Source organism: Trichoderma atroviride, chromosome 3 (genome assembly GCF_020647795.1).
Source record: "Trichoderma atroviride chromosome 3, complete sequence".
NCBI lineage: Eukaryota > Fungi > Ascomycota > Sordariomycetes > Hypocreales > Hypocreaceae > Trichoderma > Trichoderma atroviride.
This window is the reverse complement of record NC_089402.1, coordinates 3668686-3692794: the sequence shown is the minus strand read 5'-3', so window position 1 is coordinate 3692794 and position 24109 is coordinate 3668686. Positions and strand designations below refer to the sequence as shown.

Genomic DNA, 24109 nt, shown 5'->3' with positions numbered 1-24109 from the left:
TTCTGCGGCGCATTGCTTCTAGTACTTTGAACCAGTAACTTGCTGCTATAGCCTGCCAATTGACTTCCAAAATTCTTCATTTTGGCAATTTTTTTTTTTTTGAACTCTTGTCAAAATGGCGGGCAGCAAGATTTCCAAGCCCAAGGACGATCCGACCAAAAAGAGAAAGAGGGACCTAAACGAAACCGACGCGCGAACAAAGAGATCAAGACAGCCGCAAGCCGATTCTACGGCCAACGGAGATGTTGAATCTGAAAAGCTTCAAAATGGGGAGGATATTGTCAGCCGTTCCCATGACGGAGAAACTGGCTGGCGGCTCTCTAAGCCCATGGGTGGTAGAATGCTTGACATTGATCCGATCCTAACTCAAGATGACCAGTAAGAAGCCAGTTCATTTCCTAGTTTCTGGAAGGGCTACCTATTCTGACGTCCTTAAGATTCTTAATTTTGACCTACAACACCTCCGTTCAAGTATACACAGCTAGCGACTCGCTTCTCCTGAGACGAATTCCGATAGGCGTCGTCGATTCCTCCGCGCAAAAGGGCGACTCTCCTGCAAGCATTGTTGCGACTCGGCTGTCTCTCCAGAACCCTGAATACATCTGGGTAGCTTGCTCGGATGGTCACATTTACTATGTGAAATGGACAGAGACAAACGAGTCGCACCAGTGCTTCCAGACTGTAACGGGAACTGCCAAAGCTATCACAGTGACGACAACGAATGCTGCGGGCGCAAAGGCTGATGTCGTCGTGGTGGCCGAATCGAATAGCGCAAATCGGATGGAGTTGACTACATATGGAGGCGATATTCTGTCTTCTCCTCTATCAAAGAATATATTGTCCGTCAAGAAGCCAGGAAATGGACTGCATCTGATTGAGTCCAGCCAAGACGGCTCAGTTTTGGTTGGCGCCTTCAACGAGACTCTATTTCTTGGTGTGGCATCACAGGAGCAGCCCGCTGGCTTCGAACAGCTCCAGTACGAATTCTTTTCTTTCGACGTCCCCGATCTCATCACCACTCTTGACTTCAGAGTGTACCCAGCCTCGGCCCTCTCTGGTAACAAGAGCAAAGGACGAGATTCCGACAAAGTGGTGGATGTTATTGTTGGTGGAGCACGAGGAGCCATCTATCTGTACCACGATGCCTTGTCTAGGAGTCAAGCACTTGGTAAATCCAACTCAGCTAAAGATGGAATTCAAGCGCAAAAGTTTCACTGGCACCGAAAGGCAGTCCATGCCGTCAAATGGTCTCGAGATGGTATGTTTTATAGATGTATCTTATCTAATGCGGTTTTCTAACATTTGGGATAGGAAACTATATGATCTCGGGAGGCTCCGAAAACGTCCTTGTGATGTGGCAGATGGATACCAACAGAAGAAATCACCTGCCGCATTTATCTGGCAGCATAGAGAACATTGTTGTATCTTCCAGCGGGTCATCCTACGTCGTACACTTGGACGATAACTCAACAATGGTCTTATCAACTTCTGAACTGAAGCCGACGACATATGTATCTGGAATCCAGTCCGCCGCCGTTGAGGCTACGACGCCCAAAGATTTGCTCGTACAGCGTGTCTGGTCGGTAGCGAACCAAGTACGACGGCCCATACCTGCTGCGATCAAGGCAACCGAGCCCTCCAAATTCCACGTTTGCGTTGGCAATGGCCGTCAGGCTACAATGACGGGAGAATTCTCAGCGCCGCTGTTGCAGACTTTTGATCTTGAAACCTTTATGAGTGTTTCTAAGCAAGCATTGGCCCGCACGCAGCCCACCGATGTGAACCTGACAAACAAGGGTTATGCCATTGAAGAGCCGGTCGTCACACATATCGCTTTCTCTGCGGACGGAAAGTGGCTAGCTAGCGTTGATGATTGGTTTCCTTCAAGCAGGGATGCTGGAACTGTCAGTGGCGACGCTGGAGACCAATTCCTCAAGGAGAGACACGAGTCATATCTCAAATTCTGGCAAGTCAATGACGAGGATAGCTCAATTGCTCTTGTATCGAGAGTGAATGCGCCACACGCAACAAGCCACCCAGAGACGGTTCTCGACCTTGCGTCAAACAATGCCTCGGCGTGCTTTGCCACCATTGCCGGAGATGGCATTGTTCGCCTATGGCGGCCAAAGGCCCGCCAGCAACAAGGTTCGCGAAGATCAGAGGGCACTACGGAATTTACCTGGGTTTGCTCCCAAGTGGTCCCTATTGGAGATGGACTTGGTCGCAATGCCATTGCAGATATCCCTAATGACGCCTCGGTCCCCGCCAAGGCTCAAGGCCGCCTTGCATTCTCAGAAGACGGCTCTACGCTGTTTGCAGCATTCGGCGCACTTGATACGGGAGCCGTGTATGTGATCAACGCAGAGTCTGGCGAAGTCGTCAAGGTTCTGGAAGGGCTTTGGAAGAGGCAGCTGCATTCCCTGCGAGTTCTATCACAATATCTAATCGTGCTCTCTGCGGAGCTGCATGTCTACGACGTTGTGGGTGATGACTTGCGGTATGGAATCGTCATGCCCAAGGGTTCTAGATCCGATGAGTTGTTACAGCTGGCCGTTGACTCAGTGTCCGGCAACTTTGCCGTCACTCTCCCTGTTGGCGAAACATCTAGCATAGGAGTCTTCCACCCTAGCAACCCAGAGCCGCTAATTGTTCGAAACACTCCTCACCGGGTTGTGAGCCTTGTTTCAGTTCCTGGCACTAGTGGATTTGTCGCTCTGGACGACGTGGCTCAAGTCTGGACCATCACTGAGGGATCCAACGCCTCGACCATTCTCGCTGCTCAGCCACTTCAAGATTTGCGACTCGACGGTGTTTCTGAAGAAGCCGATAATGGCAAGCTCGATATCGTTCTTGGCGGAGATGCTGAGAGCGACGATGAGATGGAAGAGGCTCAGAACGCAGACGAGGATGTGGAGATGGAAAACGACGATGTCCAAGCCAACATTATACCGCAGCAATATCTGGCGGACATTTTCGATGCTGCCCCGGCTTTTGCGGGAGCTTCTATTGAAGACATGTTTTACAAGGTGACCAGCCTCCTCGCTACTAAACCGCTGTCAGCTGGTACTGTATGAAGATGAAGAAAATCGTGTTATTCTGGGAGAATTTAATGCTACAAGTGGACTGGAATATATAAAAGAGAAAGATGTGTGTCTTTGGTGTAGCCAAGAGAAGGCTACCAGGTCATTTGGAATAATGAAGCTGAGATATCATCGTTTTGAGTGCAAGATATCAGACGCAGGAACGAACCCGCTATTACATGTACATAAACCCCATCTCGGGTATCGGCGAAAAGGATGTGGTGTTCCGATTTACGCAAAAAACCCTTTTGTTTCTTTGTTTAGTCACCTACAAATTATTGATATACAGCATGAGGAGTTATTACAGTATGTAATAGATTCGTTTTTATCGAAGCACACGAGGTTGACATCTTTTTGCCTCTTTTGCAATCGTTTACCGGGATCGGCCGGCACTACAGTGCGGGGGGAGTGGAGAGATGGGCAGATAGATGACCTTCTGGCGTATGGCGCCATTGGCACCACCTTTGACGTCGCTATAAAGATTGGCAGACAGGCTGGATATTTGAACCTATAAGCTCGAATAAACCATAGCGGTTCCCTCTGGAAGCAAGCAGATTGGAGTTTAGGTATTTAAGCTTGTGTGTGTGTGTGTGTGTGTGTGTGTGTGGCACTACTGTTTCAAGGCTCTGTCAGCTCTCTTATACAAAACTGAACTCAGCCTCGTCATCAACCACGCAGCGTCATGTCGTTCACATCGATTCCCATCCTCGACCTGGAGCTGTCCAGGGATCCGGCCACCAAGCCTGAATTCCTCAATCAGCTTCGCAATGCGCTCATGGAGGTGGGCTTTTTATATCTCAAGAATGTAGGCATCTCAGATGAGCTATGGGACGAAGTCATCAAAGAGGGCAAAAGCTTCTTTGACATTCCCCGAGAAGAAAAGTACGATTTAAGCATCCTCACATATACTCCAACCTATATATACATATATATGTATATGTATTTCACCGGCGCTTTGTTTTTACCCGAGTTACTCTTGCTAAACCAGGCATCATAGGCTCAAGATTGAAATGAAGAATGCGCCATCCTTCCTGGGCTACTCCCAGCTCTCGGCAGAAATCACAGCCGGCGCCGTGGACAACAGAGAGCAGATTGATCTCTCAACCGAACACGTCCTCCCAGGCCCAGGCGCGCCGGCATTCTACAACCTCCTCGGCCCCAACCAGTGGCCCTCGGAGGAGAGCGCGCCCAAGTTCCGCAGCACTTACACCGAGTACATGCGCCAGATGGGCGAAATCACAATGTACTTCACCTCGCTGATTGCCGAGGCCATCAGGCTGCCGCGGGACGCCTTTGAGAAGTACGTCGAGGCCGATCCGCAGCACAAGCTCAAGATCATCAAGTACCCGGACCTGGCCGAGCTGGGGCTGCCGGCGGGCGTGCAGGGCCAGGGCGTCGGGCCGCACAAGGACAGCATGCTGACGAGCTACCTGCTCCAAGCGACGAACCACCGCGGGCTGCAGGTGCAAAACGTCCAGGGCGAATGGATCGACGCCGCGCCCATCGACAGGACGCTCGTGGTGGCCATTGGGCAGGGCATGGAGGCGCTGACGCAGGGCGTGTGCGTGTCGACAACGCACCGCGTGCTGTCGCCCGAGTCCGGCACCGGCGCGCGCTTCAGCATCCCCTTTTTCCAGGGCATCAAGCTGGACGCCACCTTTGAGGAGCTCGAGCAGGTCGGCGTCGGCAGGGTGCCCGACGACATTCGGCGGCAGAGGCAGGCGATTGTGGACAGGACCGGCGGGCGCGTCGACGACGTCGAGTTTACGTTCCGCAGCGGCGCCGTGGCGAGCACCTTGGGCGAGGCGACGCTGCGCAACAGGGTCAAGAGCCACCCGGATGTGGGGGAGCGATGGTACCCGGAGATTCTAAAGTCGATTCGCGAGGAGCAGGCCGTGGCGCAGAGGCACAAGGAGGCGCTTCGTGATGCGCCGAGGCCGGTGGCGAATGCGGCCGCTGTTGTTGAGGCGCATTAGATGGATGGTTGATGCTGGGTTGAGCCGTTCTTGGCAGAAGCTTGGATGGCCAGGATTGATGCGTCTATTAAAAGAAAGTAAATGTAACAAATTAGAATAAGACAGATTGAAAGCTACCTACACAATAAGTGTTTGCCTTGTACAAAAGGAGATTGGCTATTTGACTCCCTACCAGTATCACCGACTATCACAATATGCGATGTCACTGGATAGCAGCCCTTGTGAACTGTACGGGCTTTTGGTGTGCCTGCATGGACAATGTTTGCTCTTCATCAAGTGCACTCCTGGCAATGTCTTACATGGCTGTGGCGATGATTGTTGACAAACCCACCACCTTCATCCACCGAGGGAGAGAAACACGATGCGCGCGGGAAACGTTTGGACGATTGCCATCGTAATGCATGGATTACCGATCCAACACTGTGCATAAAACCAAATTTTAAAATAAAAAGTGCAGCAGTGAGGCAGCCGGGCAGATCAAACAGACCCAGGCGGGAGGGATGTGCAATCAAGGAGTTGCGTTTCGTCTCGGTGAAACACGCTCGCAACACAATCTGCCGCAGAATGCCAAGGCACAGCCACGCCGTTACGTGCACCAGCAATGGCCGATTGAAATGAATGCTGTTCATGTCAATTCGTGCATTTATTTGATTAGATAAAGCAGTAAAATGATGATGGGCAATTTAATCAATACAAGGGCCATCTGCTAGTTCCAAGACATTTCTTTTTTTTGGTCCTACCGTAGCAACAAATGCTGGGCATTTCTTGTTCACTGCTGTATTCCCTTCTTTCCTTCTCCCTTTTTTCGAAGTTTGCTCTTTCTGCTTGATAGCCTGGTGCTTGACCGCTCTGTTGACCTCATTTTTTTTTGTCCAACTTTCTTTTTTCTTCTTTTTACTTACTCTCCCTCTCCCTCTCTCTCTCTTTCTTTTACTTGCTCTTCCTACCATTTTGACGCCCAGAACAAAAACTCTTCTGATTCAAGAATATCAACCGCCAAGATGCCCAGTATCGGATTCATGGCGCTGGAAGCGCGAGACGACGACGTGCCTTTTGGCTTTGTGAGGGAGGACAACGAGATTATTCCGTGGCGATATAGCAAAGTAGGCAGTCCAGCTTCCCATTGATTAGACACAGCATTAACAAACGCAACAGCAAGCATTCATCGTGAAATGGTCCATCATGGCAGGCATCATCGTGTTGATCTTGTCATTCCTCTTGGGAAGCTGGCTTCATCTGCGATCAAGAGTCAAAAAGGGTCTGCCGCCGCTGAGATATCACAGAGTGGGTTTTGCATCGCCATGTGCCATTTGTCTGCACACGTATACTAATGGATCTTGAATAGTTCTTGGTCAGAACTCCCAGACAGCCAGCTACAGGTCAACAGGCAAACGGATGGGTACCGCAGACAAACAATCCAATGGGTGGCTACTACATGGGCACCACGGCTCCCCCACCGGTATACGACCCAGCCAAATTTCCCATGTACTCAGGCCATACCGATGTAGAAAAGGTCGACTACGCGCGAGAACCTACCAGACGACCGGCCGAAGCCAACCCTGCGCCAGACTATTATGACATACCCTTGGGACCGCCTCCCGTTGCTGCGACGAGATAAATGTGGTGGCGAATTCAAAGAATACTTGGGTTCATGGAAGAGAATATCCAACGGCATCACTGTCGAAGATGGCGTGTTACTCGCGAGACTTTCGTAACGGGAACTGATGTATATTTACTGGAGACCATGCTCAAAGTATACCTAAGTGGTAGACAATGTACACGACGACAATTGCAATGCCGGTCTTGATGCTTGAGCACCTAGAAAGAAGAAGTTGGCAGTGACGGAACAATAAGCAAAGCAGATAATCCTATAGAAAAAAAGAGAGACCAGTAGAAAAAAAAAGGACAAAAAAAAAGAAGTAAAAAGACACCAAAAACTCCCAAACTCTATTTATACTCCGGGTATATTGCACGTATAGCGCTGTCCTGTACTTTTAACTGTAAAACGATCACTCGAACACATCAATCAATATCCATGTCATCGCACATATCGTGAATAGGGAAAGCATTGTTCGGCGCAGGGTCGACGTGTGGCATCGTCCCAGTGGTGGTCTCTGGTGCCATGCTATTGATGTGCATCTCGTTGGTATCTGGTTTCTTTTGTCTATCTCTTGCTCGCTGGCGGGCTTCAATGATGGCCCTCCGCACGCCGTCTTGCGATTCCGGCACGGATATGGACTTGGGGTCGCTATAGAGGACCAGCTGCATGCCTGCTAGCTCGCCCTCGTCGTTTGCCAGAATATGCTTGGGAATACGACTCTCCAGGAGGTGCTTCTGGATATCCGGCAAGAAGATTAGCTTGCCCTCGTCGTTGTCGCTGTCGGAGGAGAGCTCGTCGTCCAGGTTGTAGATGTACACCTTGTGCTTGGAGTCGTCGAGTTGCATCGCCTCATCGTCGCTCTGTGGTCTCGGTGCCTTTGTTATCGATGAAGTTGCGGCTGCATTGCCATTGGCAGATGGTGTCTCGACGGGGACGTAGAGCTTGGAGCCGCCTTGTTCTGCGAGGTCGGGACGAGAGGTTAGCTAATCATGCCTCGGCGGTTCATGCGGTGGGTGACATGTGCGCTGAAGCGATGGATTGCACTGCATTGAATGACGGGATGGGGCATGATGAATACGGAAAAAAGGAAAAAGAAAAGAAAAACAGCAGAAATAATCAATAAGCCGCAACTCACCAATGTTCAGCAGGCTGAGTCGCTTGGAGAGCCGCTCGTTGTCCTGCGACTCGGCCTTCCTCTTGCGCCGCGGGTGCCTCGCTTGGTCGAAACCCTCCATAAGAATGCCTGGCGCGGGCGAAGACGGGCTCTGCGTCCCCAGCATGCCGCTGCCAGATTTGCTTTTCTCGCTCTTGTCCCGCCTTTTTGCTTCTCCCGCCTTTTGCTGAGAGACTCGCGTCGCCGGCTTCGCCTTCGGATCACCAGCCACCCTGCCGGACCGGGAATTGCGTCGAGTTGAGTTGCGGATTGCAGGAAACAAGGTGATGCAGCTTTGTCTGCTGGCTGTTGCTTGCCGCTGATGTGGTCGCTGGCCAGGCCGCAGTCACAGTGCACCAGCTGCTGTGCGGCGGCCAGAAGCGGGCGACGGCCCTCGCTCTTTGTAGGCTTGAGTCACTCTTGTAGAAGTTTCTACAAAACCCACCCGCCACGGCTGCAGCCCCTCCGCCGATTGCCCGCCGAAGCATCGCTGCACTCGACCCTGCATCGCCCTCGCCTTTCCGCATCGCCACCGCGTCCGCATCCGCATCAGAACCAGCTTTTTGTGCTGCAGCGCAGGCTTCTCCAGACATTTGCAAGCATGACGGGCAACTGGCCCGAGGCGCAGGTGCGCAAGACCTTCTTTGACTTCTTTGAGCAGAGGGGTCACACGCTGGGTAAGTCGAGGGGAAAAGAAGGAAAAAAAAAAACCGTTTTTTTGTTTGCATCGCCAACTTCCCCTCCAAGTGGCGGGGTCGTGTAGATGATTGCCGAGTCTTTTGCGGAGTCACGCAGCGCCAGACATGGCATTCTCTGTTACTATCTGCATTGCTCATTGCATTGTATAGCTGCAATGCTATAATCGTTTATTTTTATTCTTCGCTTCTCCTTTCTATGCATCATGTCGTCCTGCTACGGAGAGTCGCTCGCGTTCTGACTCTTTTCTAGTGCCCTCTGGTTCCGTCGTCCCTCACAATGACCCGACCCTGCTCTTCACCAATGCGGGCATGAACCAGTTCAAGCCCATCTTCCTGGGCACCGTCAACAAGTCCGATCCCATGTCCAGCCTGAAGCGCGCCGTCGACACCCAAAAGGTCATCCGCGCCGGTGGCAAGCACAACGATCTCGACGATGTCGGCAAGGACAGCTACCACCACACCTTTTTCGAGATGCTGGGCAACTGGTCATTCGGCGACTACTTCAAGAAGGATGCCATCGAGATGGCCTGGGAGCTCCTGACCAAGGTGTATGGTCTGGACCCTTCACGACTCTACGTTACATACTTTGAGGGCAACCCAGCCCTTGGCCTCGAACCCGATCTGGAGGCCAAAGAGCTGTGGCAGAAGACTGGCGTGCCCGAGGATCACATTATTCCTGGAAACATGAAGGATAACTTTTGGGAGATGGGTGACCAGGGTCCTTGCGGCCCTTGCAGCGAGGTCCACTACGACAAGATCGGAGGACGCAACGCCGCCAGCCTTGTCAACATGGATGACCCCATGGTTGTCGAGATCTGGAACCTCGTTTTCATGCAATTCGACCGACAAAAGGATGGAAGCTTGAAGCCCCTTCCCGCGAAGCACATTGATACCGGTATGGGCTTTGAGCGTCTGGTGTCTGCACTCCAGGATACCGCCTCCAACTACGCCACCGATGTCTTCACCCCTCTATTCAAGAAGATCCAAGAGGTCACCGGCGCGAGACTATACACCGACAAGTATGGCGCAGAGGACACTGATGGCATTGATACTGCTTACCGAGTTGTCGCCGACCACATCCGAACCATGTCATTTGCCATTACTGACGGCGCCGTGCCTAACAACGACGGCCGTGGCTATGTCATTCGACGAATTCTCCGCCGTGGTGTCCGATATGCTCGCAAGTACCTCAATGCCGAGATTGGATCATTCTTCTCCAAAATCCTGCCTGCCTTGGTTGCGCAGATGGGCGAGCAATTCCCCGACCTTGCCAAGAAGCAGCTGGATATCCAGGAGATCCTCGATGAGGAAGAGGAGGCCTTTTCCCGAACCCTGGATCGTGGTGAGGCCCAATTTGAGAGATATGCCGCCAAGGCTGCCAAAGATGGCGTCAAGAAGCTGGATGGAGATGTTGTGTGGAGACTCTACGACACATTTGGTTTCCCCGTCGACTTGACCAAACTGATGGCCGAAGAGCGAGGCTTGGATATCGATGAGGCCGAAGTCGCGGTTGCCCGTGAAAAGGCCAGGGAGGCTAGCAAGGCTGTCAAGGACTCAGTACAGACATTTGCAAAGCTTGACGTCCACCAGATTGCCGAGCTCGACACACAACTCAAGGTTCCACGAACAAACGACGACGCAAAGTACCTCAAGGGCGACAGCAAGAGCAAAGTGCAGTACATCTTCGACGGCAAGACTTTCACCAAGTCGACCAAGGATATTCCCCCCAACACCGCCATTGGTCTTTTGCTGGACAAGACCAACTTTTACGCCGAGTCTGGTGGTCAGATTGCCGATACTGGCCGCATCGTCATTGACGATGTTGTCGAGTTCAAGGTCATGGACGTGCAAGACTTTGGTGGCTACGTCCTCCACAGCGGCTACATTGAATACGGAGAGCTCAACTCTGACGACGAGGTCATTTGCGAATATGATGAGCTCCGCCGTTCTCCCATCCGTAACAATCACTCTGGCACACACATTCTCAACCACTCCCTGCGGGAAGTGCTCGGCGAGGATGTCAACCAAAAGGGCTCACTGGTCGACAACGACAAGCTGCGTTTCGATTTCTCACACAAGACACAGGTTAAGCTTGACGAGTTAAAGAAGATTGAAGAGCTTTCAAACAAGGACATTCGTGCCAACCATAAAATCTACGCCAAGGACGTGGAGCTAGACCTTGCGCTCAAGATTGAGGGCCTTCGTGCCGTCTTTGGCGAGACCTATCCCAATCCTGTGCGAGTAGTGTCAATCGGCATGGACGTTGACACCATGCTTGCCGATCCCAAGAAGGCTGATTGGCGACAGTACAGTGTTGAGCTTTGCGGTGGTACTCACGTAGAGCAGACCGGTTTGCTCAAGGATCTCATCATCGTTGAGGAAAGCGGTATTGCCAAGGGTATCCGCCGTATCATCGCTTACACCGGTGAGGCTGCTCACAAGGTTCAGCGCGAAGCCAAGCTGTTTGAACAGAAGCTGGTAGATCTCGACAACCTTCCTTTTGGCCCTGAGAAGGAGGCTGCAGTCAAGACCGTCTCACAGGATCTCAGCCAGCTGGTCATCTCAACGCTGACCAAGGACGAGTTCAACCAGCGTTTCCAAAAGATTGCCAACGCCGTTGTTGCCGAGCAGAAGAAGAAGCAAAAGGCGGAATCCAAGACTGCTCTCGACACCGTTACCAAGCACTTTGAGTCGAACAAGGAGAGCCAGTGGTTCGTTGGCCGACTGCCCATCAGCGCCAATGCCAAGGCGGTGGGCGAGGTCATCAAACACTACCAGTCCAAGTACAAGGAAAAGTCTGTCTATCTGTTTGTTGGTAGCCAGGAGGAAGGCGCTGTTGCGCACGGAGTTTATGTTGGAACAGTAAGCAACTCTGCCCATTGAGCATATAAAATCTCGGAACTCTTTTTCACTAACATGTCATGATTCTTAGCACTTGGCTTCACAGGGAGTTACTGCTGAGAAGTGGGCTGCCTCTGTCTCCGACGTCATCGGTGGCCGCTCCGGTGGTAAGGAGCCGTCTCGCCAAGGCCAGGGAACTCAGCCTGAGAAGATTGAGGATGCTGTTGAGACTGCACGGAAATGGCTTGACGAGAAGTTGAAGCTTTAAATAGGAGGAGTTTGTGTATTATAGTAGCTGGATGATGTTTGGCCAAATTGAAAGGCTAATATGCATGGATGGAAAAGGAACTACGGTAGATAGGTAGCGATATGAAACAAAACAAAAGTCTCAAAAAATAAGAAAAAATATATAGGAATTCTAAGACTTTCACCCGGGGGACAATGTAAAGAGATTATGCAAAGAAAGCAATGAGCATACAATGCATAAGTTCATTGCTCGTAACTGTATGTATACAATTCGTGAAAGGGGGTGGAGTCTATAGTTATATATGCATATACACGTAGTTATACAGTAACCATGACACTGGCATTTCTGTAATGCGACAAGAGGGGATTCTCTCCGCTCCGAGTCTCCGTATCCTCGACATAGGCCCATCGGCGCAAAAAGTCCCCATGGGTCATGACGCGGGTGAGCTTGCCGGTGATGGCGCGGTAAATGGCTTCAGTGATGTTGAAGTCTGTGGGGAAGAGAATGTCAAAGTACCCTTGGTGGACCTGTGTTGTGGATGTTAGTTACTTAATGACTTTTCTTTTCCCCTTTTAAAAAAAGAAGGGGCTTCCCAACTTACAAGGGGAGTCGTGACGGGCACCATTTTTCGTTGGAACCGAGTCTGCACGACGGGAGCGTTGAGACCCTTGATGGCTTGAGGGAGAGAGTCGAAATCGGAGGTGACGAGGCGGTGGGCGGGGAAGTACTTTTCCAGGACGTCGAAGAATTGCATCAGTCTGGTGGGGATGAACTCGGCCTGGGACAGGTTGGCGGCGAAGGGCATCTTGGTGGACATGTACCGAAGAACAGGGTTGGAAGGGTACGGCTTGGGATAGTTGCCCCCCGTGGCGGCATGGCGGACGCGGAAGAATCTTGCGGCGAGGGGGTCCAGCTCGTGGACGTAGAATTCGTAAAAGTCGCCGTCGCCGTCGATGAGCACGTGGCCCTGCAGGGGCTCCTCGGTGGTGACGTCGTATCGGATGCCGTCGTGGGAGAAGTTGTCAAAGACCTCCATGGCGAGGAAGAAGCACGGCGAGGGCACGTACTGGTCCCATTCGAAGATGGACTTGTTGATGATTTCGACTTTGTCTGCGTGGCCGCGCGATTCGGCGGTGGAGAGGAGGTGGCGGTTTTGGAGGGCCGCGAGGGAAGAGGAGATTTCGATGATGTTGAACTTGGTGCGGGCGTAGACTTGCGGGTCGGCGGCGCGGATGTAGTCGAGGATGTTGAGCATGAGGGTGCCCCGGCCGGCGCCCATTTCGAAGATGAGCAGGTCGTCGTACGGATACGTGGTGAGGCGGTAGTTGGACACGAGGTAGCGGGCAATGGCCTCGCCGTAGAAGGGCCGGAAGAGCTCCGTGGGCGTGTGCCAGAGCTGTCTTGTTGCGCTTTCGCCTTCTTTCTCGTCGAGGAGGTCTTCGAATTCGGTGTATCGCCTGCCGAGGTCCGCTTGGAACTCCAGCTCGTCGCGCATGGAATTGAAGTCAAAGGGCTCGCCTGGGCTGAAAATGACGGCTTCTTTGGAGAAGTAGCCGTATGAGGGGTTGTAGAGACTATCTGTGAATGTTTTCCACCGTGAGCCTCAAGTCCCATGTCGCACATGATCCGCATCACATACCGTCTATAAAGTCCCGAAGCAGCATCTTTACTTTCCGAGGCCGCTCACTCCTCATCTTCAGCTCCTGCAGCGAGATGTACGGGTACTCTGCAAACTCCTCTCTGCGGTCCTCCGGCAAGATGTGCGTCCGCTGCTGCCAGCGACTCTCGTTTGTCTTCATGCCCCGATCTATCGAGGCTTTGTTCACGAGCCCGCGAGCTGGCTGCCTGTGAGGCCTGCTGGCGAGGCCATTGCGCAGACCCTGGCATCCGCGCGGACGGTGCCGAAACAGTTGGCGAAAGAGGTGAGCCACAATGGGAGAGTCCATGATCTTTTCTCCCACCTCTGTTTGCGGCTGTGTTTTGTGAACAGGTCACGATAAGATCGAATGTTTTCTCTTTTAGCTATCTATGGAGGTAGATCCCGCAGCTATGGCCCGGAAAGTGGTTTGTTCCGGGAAGTAGTAGGGCTGCCCCGCGAACCGGTTCCTGGGTACGTACTGTTTTTGGTGCTGATTTTCTGCAGGGATCTGGATGACATCAGTTAGAGTCTCGAATTTGAAAGTTTCCCATCTCGCGTGATTCATGCTTTGCTTCTGACAAGTCCAGCAACACCTCAGAAATGGGGGCTTCATTTTCATGATTATGGTGAGACGTATTCGGCAAAAGAAAGCAGTATGTCATTGAGCGACCATCCCAAAGCATATGGCACGGCAGCCATAGCCGTTGCCTTCACGGCCGGCATCGTCGCTACCCTGGGCTTCAAAGAGCTGTATCCCGAGCTGGAGTCCCGATATCAACATAAAACATTTCGGCGTAAACCCAGCAATGTGCGATCAACGGATCCTCGAAGAAGCAGTTTCTTCTGGATGGCACCGGTGCAGCTGGAAGATCATGAGCCGGCGCCATCGTCATCTCGTGCCCCGGAGATTGCATCCAACGGCATTGAAGGATGTATCGGCAACACGCCCCTCATCGAGATCCCTTCTCTTTCTCAAGCTACCGGCCGCATCATTCTTGCCAAGGCCGAGTTTCTCAACGGTGCAGGCAACAGCCCCAAGGATCGAGTAGCGCTTAATATGATTTTGGAGGCTGAGAAACAGGGACTCTTGACGCCTCATCAAGGCGACACCATCTATGAGGGAACAGTAGGCAGCACGGGCATTTCTCTTGCGACTCTGGCCCGCGCAAAGGGATACAAAGCCCATATTTGCATGCCTGATGACCAAGCCTTTGAAAAATCAGACCTTTTGATTCACCTGGGCGCGACCGTTGAGAGAGTTGCTGTCGCACCTATTACCAGCCCCGATCACTTTGTGAACCTGGCCCGAAGGCGCGCCATTGAGCATACGCAATCATCCACAGATGGCAGCAAAGGCTTCTTTGCGAACCAATTCGAAACCGAGTCCAACTGGCAAGCCCATGCCGTCAGCACAGGCCCGGAGATCTACCAGCAGACAGATGGTAATCTCGACGCATTCGTTGCTGGTGCCGGAACAGGTGGCACGATATCAGGAGTGGCGAGGTACTTGAAGCTGGATGCAAAGATGAGCAATCTCAAGGTCGTTCTGGCAGATCCCCAGGGAAGCGGGCTGTACAACAAGATCAAGCACGGCGTCATGTATTCGTCTACTGAGAAGGAGGGCACCCGGCGGAGACAGCAAGTTGACACAATGGTGGAAGGAATCGGTATTAACCGGGTGACGAACAATTTTGAAATCGGCAGAGATTTGCTCGACGATGCCGTCAAAGTGACGGACGATCAAGCTTGTCGCATGGCTAGGTGGCTTGTCGAAAATGACGGCATCTTTGTGGGCAGCAGCAGCTCCGTCAACTGTGTTGCAGCTGTTGTCACCGCAATGAGGCTTCCTCCTGGAAGCAGGGTCGTCACTCTGCTGTGCGATTCTGGTACTCGGCATTTGAGCAAGTTCTGGAAGAATATCAAAGAAATGGGCCTGGAGGAAGAGGAGGCCACGGATCTCTTTACTGAGTTGGGAATATCAGAATAATGAGCTAAATCATTAAAAGCTTTATGATCCAGTACACAAGAATAGCCCTTTACGAGCAGCAGTACATATGTATGATATGGGGAAAAGATGTAACGGAACAAGATCAAAGATCTATTAGCGATCTAAGTTAAAGAATAGAGAAAATAGAGTACATGGCTTCACAGCACCATCATGTTTGTGATGTGCACGCATCGCCAAAAAACGACATCCCGACGAGGGATTGAAAAAAAAAAGGAGAAGAAAAAAAGAAAAAGGTGAAGAGTGAAAGTAAAAAACACAGCATGGCGCCTGAAGTTCTTTGAGACCTTCAAAACAATTCCTGAAAAAGCAAGATTAAAATTTTCCATAACTCCCATCCTAAGAAAAGTCCACCCCAAGCACTCCGTCGAAAAGAAGAATAAAAAAAGCTCATTGAGTTAGTGTCTTCCAACCCCTTGGAGCAGACGCGGCGCTATCATTCATAAATCTTCTTTCTCGTCGCCTCGTTACGAGAACTATAGAATATCTCTTGTTAAAACATATTCATAATGCAATGGGGGCGCATCAAAAATGATACACAGGGAGAGAATGAGAGAACAAACCTTCCAACGATTACCGCAGTTCATACACTCGCAAAATGTCGTCATCGGTTCATCGGCACTTCGTGTCTGCGCCTGGGTGTAGCTGACTCGCTTCTTCTTACACTTGCCGCATTCCAGACTGTCACTGATGCTCTTCTCCGCCATCGGCACCTGGGCCTTCTTCATGTTCTCCTTCTCCAGCTCAAGCTCCATCTTGCGTTGATCCTCGCTCTTGAGCTCCTCGTCCGTCATGTTGACAAACTTCTCGGGCGAGATATCTCCTGCCATGACTTGCTTGCCCAAGTCTCGGTTCGACTTGTTCTTGAGATTTGTGAATAGCGACCGGATCTTCTTCTTGTACTCGGGGGTCTCGCCCTTGAGGGTCGTGAATGCGGCATGCTCGACGGCAACAGCCCTGGCGATGACATCGGTCTCGGACTCGATCGATCGGTAGGCCAGGCCGTTGTAGATGAGGCCAATGCACTGGTTGCGGACGTTGGACTCGGTTCGCTTGATGCTCACGCCGTCGGTGTCGAACTTGCGCTTCTCGGGGTCGCCCTTGAACGCCTTCTTGGCGCCGCCGGCGGAGGATGCGTTGCTGGATGGGTTGGGCGGCGATGCAGCTGCGGGAGCCGATGGGGAGCCCATTTTCGCCTTTTGCAGCTTGGAGTTCTTCTCTTGCTCGACGAGCTTCTTCCACTTGATCACCAGTTCGGAGGCGGCTCGAGCAATCTCTTTGTTGGGATTTGACCGCAACTTGCCGACGAAAACACCTGCGCGCGTGGCCTAGTAGATTTGCGACAATTGATGTCAGACAAAAGGTTTTGAAGATAGCTGCAGACGAACGGGAAAAAAAAGAAAAAAAGAGAGGGCATTATATAGCAGTACAAGAAAGCTGCGATTGGAGGCAATGATGGACAGTGACTGGGGGTCAGTTGGGTGACATTTTCCAAACTTGACAGCTAATCAGTCTGAATGGAGCACATCCCATCCATCCCATTTCACTGCCCATATAAGCCAAGAAAGTGTGCAGAGAATGGAAACCAAGCCTCCTCCCTTCTCCCAGGATCACCCTCCCGAAAAATCACCCTAGCGATGCGCCGAAAAGAAAAGGACACCTACCCGCAGCATCTCTTCTGTCGGTGATGCATCCTTCTTCAGCGTCTCCAGCAGCTTCAGCGCATTCTCCGGAGGCTCGTTGGCGGCCACCACCTTGGTCAGCGCCTTTACGCGCGACTCGAGCTCACGCTGATCCATGCCCGGCATCTTTTTCTTTTCTTTTTTATATGTGCCCTTGGCGAAATAATCTTTCAAAAGCCGAGAGAAGCTGGGCAAGCGACGAATGAAATCCCAGGCGAGGCAGGAGGAGTACTGGCGGGAGATTGGAAGACGAAGGGCTTTTCAGAAGCAAATTGCCAGAAGGGAAAAAAAATGAAGATGCAAGTTCTCTCTCTTGCTTTCTGCCCACGCGGCGCGCGGCGAATCAATTCGTCGCATACGGAGCTGCTGGCGCTGGAAATGGCGTGGGCGGGACGGAGGATTCCGGGATTTAGCCGCGGGGTAGTGAAGCGTCTAGAAGGACGGATGCTTATAGCAGTCACGTGCCGAGGTTGTTTGCAGCGTTCGCATTGAGCATTCTCAGGCAAAGATGCGTATGTTATCCTCTTATTCTGGTTATGAGACAGTATTTAGTTCATTCAATTAATATGGCAAGCGCATAATGAATAAAGTGACAATGGCTTGTCCTTTGACTACCTTACCTATATGGGGTTGAATCAGCACGTGCTCATTACATGGGATGCACTCCATAAGCTCTATAAAACAAAAAACTTGGCCGTGATATTGCAAGAGATCCTTTCCACTTAAACCAGGTTTCATTTACGCAAATTCTGTAACACCCTCTCTCTTGATTACTTCCTTCTGGTTGTTTTCCTCCGCTTGTTAGCCCCTGAGCTCTCATCAACCTCCGGAGCCGCCCCCTCACCAGCAATATTCGCCCTCAGTCTATCCACCGCAGCCGCCATCCGCTTGCTTCCTTGAACTCTCTGTCTGGGTGCAAACGTCTCCCTGGCGCCAGCTCCCACACTCCCTCCAAAGAATCTCGTAATGTTGCTCTGCGTTCCTTCAATCTCTCGCTTATTCATATCCCGAATGACCGGCACAAGTACCTCGTCTGTGCGCTCTTTGCTCCAACCAATTGTGGCCATGAGGTATTCTCTCAGTCCCGCTACATCAGGCACGCCCCACTGAAACGGCTCCGTGCTGCTATCGACCACAGGATGGAGGTAGGCTTCGTAGACGGCTGGACTGGGGAAGGCAACTGGCAAGAAGAGCTTTGTTGCTTGTGACTTGCGGAACTTGCGTCGGAAAGAAGAAGAAGCATCGGCCTCCTTGGATCGCACTGAGGATTGAACGTCACGCCACCACTCGCGGAATTGATCAAGCCCATCCTTGCCGGGAAACTCGGATAGGATTTCCACGGCCGTGACGGGACCGACTCCAGGTAGTCCTTCTGTATAATCCGACCCCAAAAGCTGAGCGAGAGAGATGAGCTGTTCCCGAGATAAAGACAGTTCCTTGTCGAGATCTGCGCCGACATAGCATTCGACAAATTTGTTGCTGTTGAACATGTTTTTGTAAACTCGCGTTCCTCCAAAAAGGAAGGTATCTGAATCATCTGTCACTATGCCGTCTACCATGTTCAGTCGGACGAGCTCTGCACACTGCGCTTCTGCTTCCATGGGCGCAGTGATATAAGGGATACCAAAGAGGCGAAGCAAAGCTTGACACTCTGTAATCATCGTCTGTGTCACTTCGTCTGCATCACGACGATCTTTCTTCTGTTGGCTTCGAAGAGCTCTCAGTTCTCTTTCGTAATCTTCCCTGTTCTGTTCAGTTGATTTGTTGTTCAGTTCGCTGGCGAACCGAGCGTGTTCCTCTGCTTCTCCAGCCATTTGTGCCAATAGCTCCTCGTCTTCAGGGTCGCTGAATTCATCGTATTCCTCACCGCCAAAGAGCTCTTCGTCTGTAATTGTGGTGTTCGCAGGAAAAGCCTCCACTGGAGGTTGATCCGGAGATATATCCTCAAACAAAACGGACTCATCTGGTAGATGTTCTTGAATCAAAGTTCTTTCTGATGGCTCAACATCTTCAAATTCAGGCTCCGGCGACTCATGGCCGTTTTGTGTTTCTTTTTCCATAATAGGTACAACTGGAGCACTGGGAGCCTCAATTATAGGAAGGTCTTCAAACTCTGGCTCTGGTGATTCATCACCATCTTCCTCCTTATTCTCAGGAGCGGTTGATTCAGCAGCAAACTCTTCCATGCTTGCATCTTCTTCTTTGCTTTCTCCAATCTTCGCGGGGCTGAGAATTGGTACCGGTTCAGGTGAAGGAGGTATTTCGACGATTGTCACATCATCACTACCATCTTCTTCGTCTGAAGATTCAATCTCAATCAGTTGATCTCTCAGCTCTCGTTTCCGAAGCCTTTCCTCTTCTTCCATTTCTGCTCTATCTTGAGCATTGATCTCTCTTTCGACATCTTTCTGTTGCTGAATGGCCTCTCGGATATCCGTGTCGTTATCCACTAGCCAAGGAGGGAGCGGTTTAGGACCATCTTCTTTCTGTGCTTTGGTCTCAAAGCCACCACCTGTTTCGTCTTCCTTTTCCTCTTCCTCTGGTCCAGCATCTCCACCAGCCGTCACCACGATCGGCTTCTCCTCTGGCACCTTTTTCTTCGCAAACAGGGAAGATCCCCAATCTAATTTGGGGAACGGAAGAGGTCCATCAAATGGATTCTTTTTGTTTTCGAATACTGGCTTCGGCTGAGCTTTTTTCATCTTTCGAGATTTGGCCAGAACCGCTTGCATATCGTCCTCGCTATCACTGTCTTTTTCCCTTTCCATTGTGATTGGGGTTTCTTGTCGTTTTGGAACGGCAGCATTGGCTCTATTGTTTACAATATGCGCAATCATTGAGCCCCCGCCGCGGCCAATAATAGGTTTAGGTGCTTCCACCGCGACTTGGGTCCACTCTGGCTTCTCTCGAGATTCATCCTCGACATCTGATCCCTCGTCGGTCTCCTGGCCAATCCCGTGTTGATTTTGTAATGATAGAGCAATAGCGAGATTGAGATCATGCTCTTCTTCAGGATGCATCGGTTCCGTAGGCTGTTCGTCGAGCAAGTTCACCGTTGGTTCTACCTGTCCATCAACAAATAGGGAGCCCTCGCCAGCAGCTTCATTGACAGCTCCCTGTCTGTTACTTGCGTAGAATTGCTGTCGCCGACTATTGATATCTTGAGCAGCCTCAAGACCTGCAGCAGCAGACTGTGATATTTTGGGTAATCGGTTAATGCCCACAATTGGCACATCTTCGAAATCGTCTTCCTCTTCGCTCTCCTCTTCTTTTGTCTGATATTGAAATTGGATGGCGTCCACATCGATCGGCTTGTGAGCTTCTCCAACATCCTTCTCCTTGCTGACTACTCCGAGCGCCCAGCCTCCCTCTACGCCTTCATTCTTGACTAGGATATACTCTCGATCCTTTTCTCCAGCGATTCGAGCATTGAAATTGAGTGTCAAATCAGTTCCTAACATCCCGACTTCATACATGAGCCGCTGTGTGAGATGATTCCTCTCCTTAACTCTCTCGATTTGAAATCTCGAGAACGCCATGCGATCGGGGAACATGTCGTCAAGCTGTTCCTTGCTCAAGCCCATTCTCAGACGACTCCTTAGTCTAGCAGCATTGAGAATATTGTATCTATCCGGCGGCGGAAGGCTTTTGAAGAAGTCGCCGTCAAAATCAATCTTGCTAAAGTCATACAGATTGATATCCTCTCCGTTATTGAATTGGCGCGCATACTCTTCCAGCTCTTCCACGCTCATGATTCGAGGATCGTCTGGTTTTCCCATTGATGCTATGCCGTTTTCAAGCTCGGGCAAGTGATACGCATCCTGCTTATAGAACTTGCGGTTCCGCATTCTCTCCTGCTGAGACATTCCAATCTCATCCACATAGACCAATTTGCTGGCATCGGGAATGACTTCCTCTTCCTCTTCCACCGCTCTCGATGCTCGTGGTCTTTCACTCTCTTTCCTGCGTTTTTCTTCCTCCTCTTCGGCAAGGCGCTGCATCTGGATGGCAAGAAGCTTTCCTGCCGTCCTGATGGCATCTTCTCGTCTTCCTTCACGTCTCTGCTTGCGCTTCTGGATGGTTGCTCTCTTCAGTGCTGGGGCGCCGCCATCGAATACAAAGACCGGCAGAATGCCAAACCAGAGGAGCTTGCAGATGCGCCGGAAGAATCCCACGATATGAGAGTTGCGAAGCGCATTGCCTTCTTTATCGCGAACAGCTTTGAGAAACTGATAGATCCATATCGAAGCATCAACGGCAAGACGCTTCCGATTGAGCGTTGCGAGATTGGTAGGCCGTGCACACGGCTGGATCACGGTCCAGAGACCGTTAACGCCCATTGTGATGGCACGGGCTTAGTGACGGCCCGCGACTGACTGTGTTGGCTATTGAAGAGAAGAGAGCATTGCGATGATGGAATGCGAGCTCAACTCGCTTCAGCAGCAATCCGCAGATGCGAAAAGATAGAAAAATATCCGTTTCACCAGAATGCGGCGAAGAGGTTCAAGATTCACGATGCGTTGATCGATTCCCACAGTGACGCTATTAGAGAGGCGAGTGGGGCGCACAGAGGTTCTGAAATCTTATCCATTGGCCGACTTAGCTTATCGCTCCAGAGATCCGTTGACAGGGAACTGGATGGCGATCCGCTGCACCTTTTCCTCCACGCTTCGATTCCTCTTGCACCTCCATCATTGAGCTACTCCAGGCCAAGGCCAGTCCTCGCAATGGACAAAGATGAGGCTCACGATTATATTTCATCCCTCCTAAATCAGAACCTGCGCATTCACACCACCGACGGCCGCATGTTCCGGGGCACCTTCAAATGCACAGACCCGGTTTGTATCCCCACAGCCATGACCGTCAGTATCGCAGTTTTATCAGTTTCTAGAATACTAATCTGGCCTTCGGTGGTATAGGATATGAACCTCGTTTTGGGTAATACACACGAATACCGACAACCTTCGAAAGAAGAAGCCAGCGCCGCTGCGGCAAACACTTCTGGCGACTCGGTGTCCTTGGACATGACGTCTCGATACCTCGGCCTGATCGTCGTTCCCGGGCAGTACATTGTGAAGATGGAAGTGGAGCAATTTTTGAGCCAAATGAAATCCTAATTGGCATTATTTACAAACGGAATGTTGTATCAATACGTTTTACAGAGGCTATGGGACGGCGCTTTTAATTTTCACTGCAATTATGGGACGGCGTTTGAACGGTTGACATCTACTTTAGAGGAGGATGCAAGGATCACCCAGAGCTGGGTACAGAGACGTGTATATTTAAGGAGTTATTCTCATCCAGATAAACATTTTGTAACTCACAGCAAGGTATTAGTGAATAGCCACACGCCAAAGAGCTATCCTATGGAGAATCAAAGCAAATTTACCCAGCCAAGCAGTCAACCCAGCCTTGTCCAAAACTCCTCCGCCAGGTGAGCGGTATTCAAATCGACGACATTATTGGTATTAGCCCCTGCTCTCCAAGCCCGAGGATCTTATTCACCTGCCCCTAACTTTTGTTTTTCTTTAGTTTTTCTTCTCTTTGTCGTATAATATGTTGCCGGGCGTCTTAAGCCGCGAGAACTTCTTGGGATCGGCCTCGTGTCTCACCATTCATACCAACGTCGCTGCCTAAAACAGAGTGGTGAGGCTCCTCCAACTCCTCCTCCTCCTCTTCTGCTTCACTCTCAGCTTCTTCACCTCGCGCTTCCCATGATTGGTTGTCGTGCAGCGGTACATCCTGGTGAGATAAGTCGTGGCCCTCTTCCCTGGCTTGGATAGTATTACGGCGTCGCTGGGATAGAGTTCGCGATCGGGTAGAGAGCTTAGAGCTCACGGCGGCGTTGGCGGTGACCCAGTTGGTGAGGGAATCTTCGCAGTCCTGGATGATGGCCTTGCTAGCTTCATAGCCGTCATACGCGGCTCGGGTTTCGCCAGGGGTCACGGGAGTGTCGTCAATCAGCTCGAGGAGATGTTTGCCGTAGCCGGCGATAATGGCAACCTTCTCGCAGTGTTCACGGAGGGCATCGAACTGGTAAGAATAAGCAGCCTTGACCTTTTCGCGAGTGATATTGGAGAGCTGGGCCTCTGCCACGAGCGATTCGGCCTCGGCGCGGACTAGCTCCTGTTCTAGTACCACAATCTTGGGAGAGTTTGGTTCCTTGTACTTTAGCTGGGCGATCTGGTCGGTGATTTTTTGTTTGCCTGGCTGCGGTTAGCAGGAACGTTGGGTATATATCAAATGTACAGTGTGTCTCACGGTCTCGGCTAGGCTGGACAGATGCTTCAATGTTACGAATGCTCTTCATGGTAATGCGATATTGGTCGTATCGGTCGACGTATTGATCTTCCAGTTCGCCGATTTCGTAGAGCAGAACGCCCATCTTGTCAGTGACGTCAGAGACATCCTCGTCGGTAGCCTCACCCCAAAGGGACAATTGTTGCTAGAAAGACGTTAGCCAGCGGATTTTTTAACGAGAATGATCAAGACAGCAAGAGGGGAAAGGGCACCACATACGGCTACTTCCATGCGCTCCCTGGCGACGAGCTCCAGGCTTCGCATGACGTTCTTCTCCATCTTCACGAGCTGGGATAACTTCTTGGCCAGATCTGGCCCAAAGGCGCCACCGGCTCGGCCGCGGAGAGCATGGCCTGCTTCATCTGTTAGTCGACACCAGCAACGTTTTGCCCTTGAGGCAGATATGACAATAGGAGCCAGGATCGACGTGAGAGCCATCTCAGCCAATCCTATCGCGGGAAATTAGTGCGTAAAAGGCCGTCGCAACACTCACCTAGGCTTCCCTTGCCAAAGAAACGGCCAGACTTGGTGGACGATGGGGGTGGCGGCGGACTCTATCCATTGACTGCGTCAGCGTCTATACGAGGCGATGGTACACGATGAAAGCAGCTCCGGAACCTCCATACCTGAAGCTGCGAGGCCGTGGGCGCGCGGGACTGGCGCATAGAGTATGTTCGGTGCATTATGGCGGTGTGGCTGAGCGCTAACAGAGGTTGCAGTTGCGATTGCGATTAATGAAGCCTCTATAGCTGGAGAAAAGAGCGATAGTGGTGCGATAGGGATTGAGCACACAGGAAAGGGACAGCAGCGGAGTCTGCAGCAATGGGACGAGGGGAAGAAAAAAGATGATCTGACGCGGGAGGGGATGGATGGGGAGAGTCTAGGTGA

General features: G+C 51.4%; 11 protein-coding genes across 11 annotated transcripts; 6 read left to right on the top strand and 5 right to left on the bottom strand.

The window, feature by feature from the left end:
• The first annotated feature begins 4 nt into the window (after nt 1–4).
• TrAtP1_006489 (uncharacterized protein) lies at nt 5–3484 on the top strand. Its single transcript, XM_014083079.2, has 3 exons — nt 5–378; nt 438–1258; nt 1312–3484. Exons 1-3 carry the CDS (start codon nt 116–118, stop codon nt 3072–3074), a joined length of 2847 nt encoding a protein of 948 aa, XP_013938554.1. The 5' UTR covers nt 5–115; the 3' UTR covers nt 3075–3484.
• Nucleotides 3485–3508: 24 nt separating this feature from the next.
• Nucleotides 3509–5716, top strand: TrAtP1_006488 (uncharacterized protein). Its single transcript, XM_066113146.1, has 2 exons — nt 3509–3962; nt 4078–5716. Exons 1-2 carry the CDS (start codon nt 3763–3765, stop codon nt 5054–5056), a joined length of 1179 nt encoding a protein of 392 aa, XP_065969232.1. The 5' UTR covers nt 3509–3762; the 3' UTR covers nt 5057–5716.
• Nucleotides 5717–6057: 341 nt separating this feature from the next.
• On the top strand, nt 6058–6674 carry TrAtP1_006487 (uncharacterized protein; the record flags this gene model as incomplete). The annotated part of the gene is made up of 3 exons (XM_014083077.1): nt 6058–6159; nt 6212–6340; nt 6402–6674. The coding sequence occupies 3 exons, from the start codon at nt 6058–6060 to the stop codon at nt 6672–6674; spliced, it is 504 nt and encodes a 167-aa protein (XP_013938552.1).
• Nucleotides 6675–7078: 404 nt separating this feature from the next.
• Nucleotides 7079–7936, bottom strand: TrAtP1_006486 (uncharacterized protein; the record flags this gene model as incomplete). The annotated part of the gene is made up of 2 exons (XM_014083076.1): nt 7079–7614; nt 7792–7936. 2 exons carry the CDS (start codon nt 7934–7936, stop codon nt 7079–7081), a joined length of 681 nt encoding a protein of 226 aa, XP_013938551.1.
• A 195-nt stretch (nt 7937–8131) lies between these two features.
• Nucleotides 8132–11616, top strand: TrAtP1_006485 (uncharacterized protein; the record flags this gene model as incomplete). The annotated part of the gene is made up of 3 exons (XM_014083075.2): nt 8132–8486; nt 8758–11369; nt 11440–11616. 3 exons carry the CDS (start codon nt 8132–8134, stop codon nt 11614–11616), a joined length of 3144 nt encoding a protein of 1047 aa, XP_013938550.2.
• Nucleotides 11617–11765: 149 nt separating this feature from the next.
• Nucleotides 11766–13611, bottom strand: TrAtP1_006484 (uncharacterized protein). Its single transcript, XM_066113145.1, has 3 exons — nt 13235–13611; nt 12197–13173; nt 11766–12122 (listed from the first exon to the last, which is right to left on the bottom strand). Exons 1-3 carry the CDS (start codon nt 13539–13541, stop codon nt 11913–11915), a joined length of 1494 nt encoding a protein of 497 aa, XP_065969231.1. The 5' UTR covers nt 13542–13611; the 3' UTR covers nt 11766–11912.
• Nucleotides 13612–13779: 168 nt separating this feature from the next.
• TrAtP1_006483 (uncharacterized protein) lies at nt 13780–15309 on the top strand. The gene has a single exon (XM_014083073.2). The coding sequence runs from the start codon at nt 13890–13892 to the stop codon at nt 15219–15221; it is 1332 nt and encodes a 443-aa protein (XP_013938548.1). The 5' UTR covers nt 13780–13889; the 3' UTR covers nt 15222–15309.
• On the bottom strand, nt 15310–17289 carry TrAtP1_006482 (uncharacterized protein). Its single transcript, XM_014083072.2, has 3 exons — nt 16904–17289; nt 15803–16567; nt 15310–15715 (listed from the first exon to the last, which is right to left on the bottom strand). Exons 1-3 carry the CDS (start codon nt 17045–17047, stop codon nt 15707–15709), a joined length of 918 nt encoding a protein of 305 aa, XP_013938547.1. The 5' UTR covers nt 17048–17289; the 3' UTR covers nt 15310–15706.
• Nucleotides 17290–17444: 155 nt separating this feature from the next.
• Nucleotides 17445–21423, bottom strand: TrAtP1_006481 (uncharacterized protein). Its single transcript, XM_066113144.1, has one exon. The coding sequence runs from the start codon at nt 21259–21261 to the stop codon at nt 17692–17694; it is 3570 nt and encodes a 1189-aa protein (XP_065969230.1). The 5' UTR covers nt 21262–21423; the 3' UTR covers nt 17445–17691.
• A 225-nt stretch (nt 21424–21648) lies between these two features.
• TrAtP1_006480 (uncharacterized protein) lies at nt 21649–22038 on the top strand (the record flags this gene model as incomplete). The annotated part of the gene is made up of 2 exons (XM_014083070.1): nt 21649–21759; nt 21841–22038. 2 exons carry the CDS (start codon nt 21649–21651, stop codon nt 22036–22038), a joined length of 309 nt encoding a protein of 102 aa, XP_013938545.1.
• Nucleotides 22039–22492: 454 nt separating this feature from the next.
• Nucleotides 22493–23904, bottom strand: TrAtP1_006479 (uncharacterized protein; the record flags this gene model as incomplete). The annotated part of the gene is made up of 5 exons (XM_014083069.2): nt 22493–23127; nt 23183–23366; nt 23441–23574; nt 23715–23775; nt 23848–23904. 5 exons carry the CDS (start codon nt 23902–23904, stop codon nt 22493–22495), a joined length of 1071 nt encoding a protein of 356 aa, XP_013938544.1.
• Nucleotides 23905–24109: the final 205 nt, after the last annotated feature.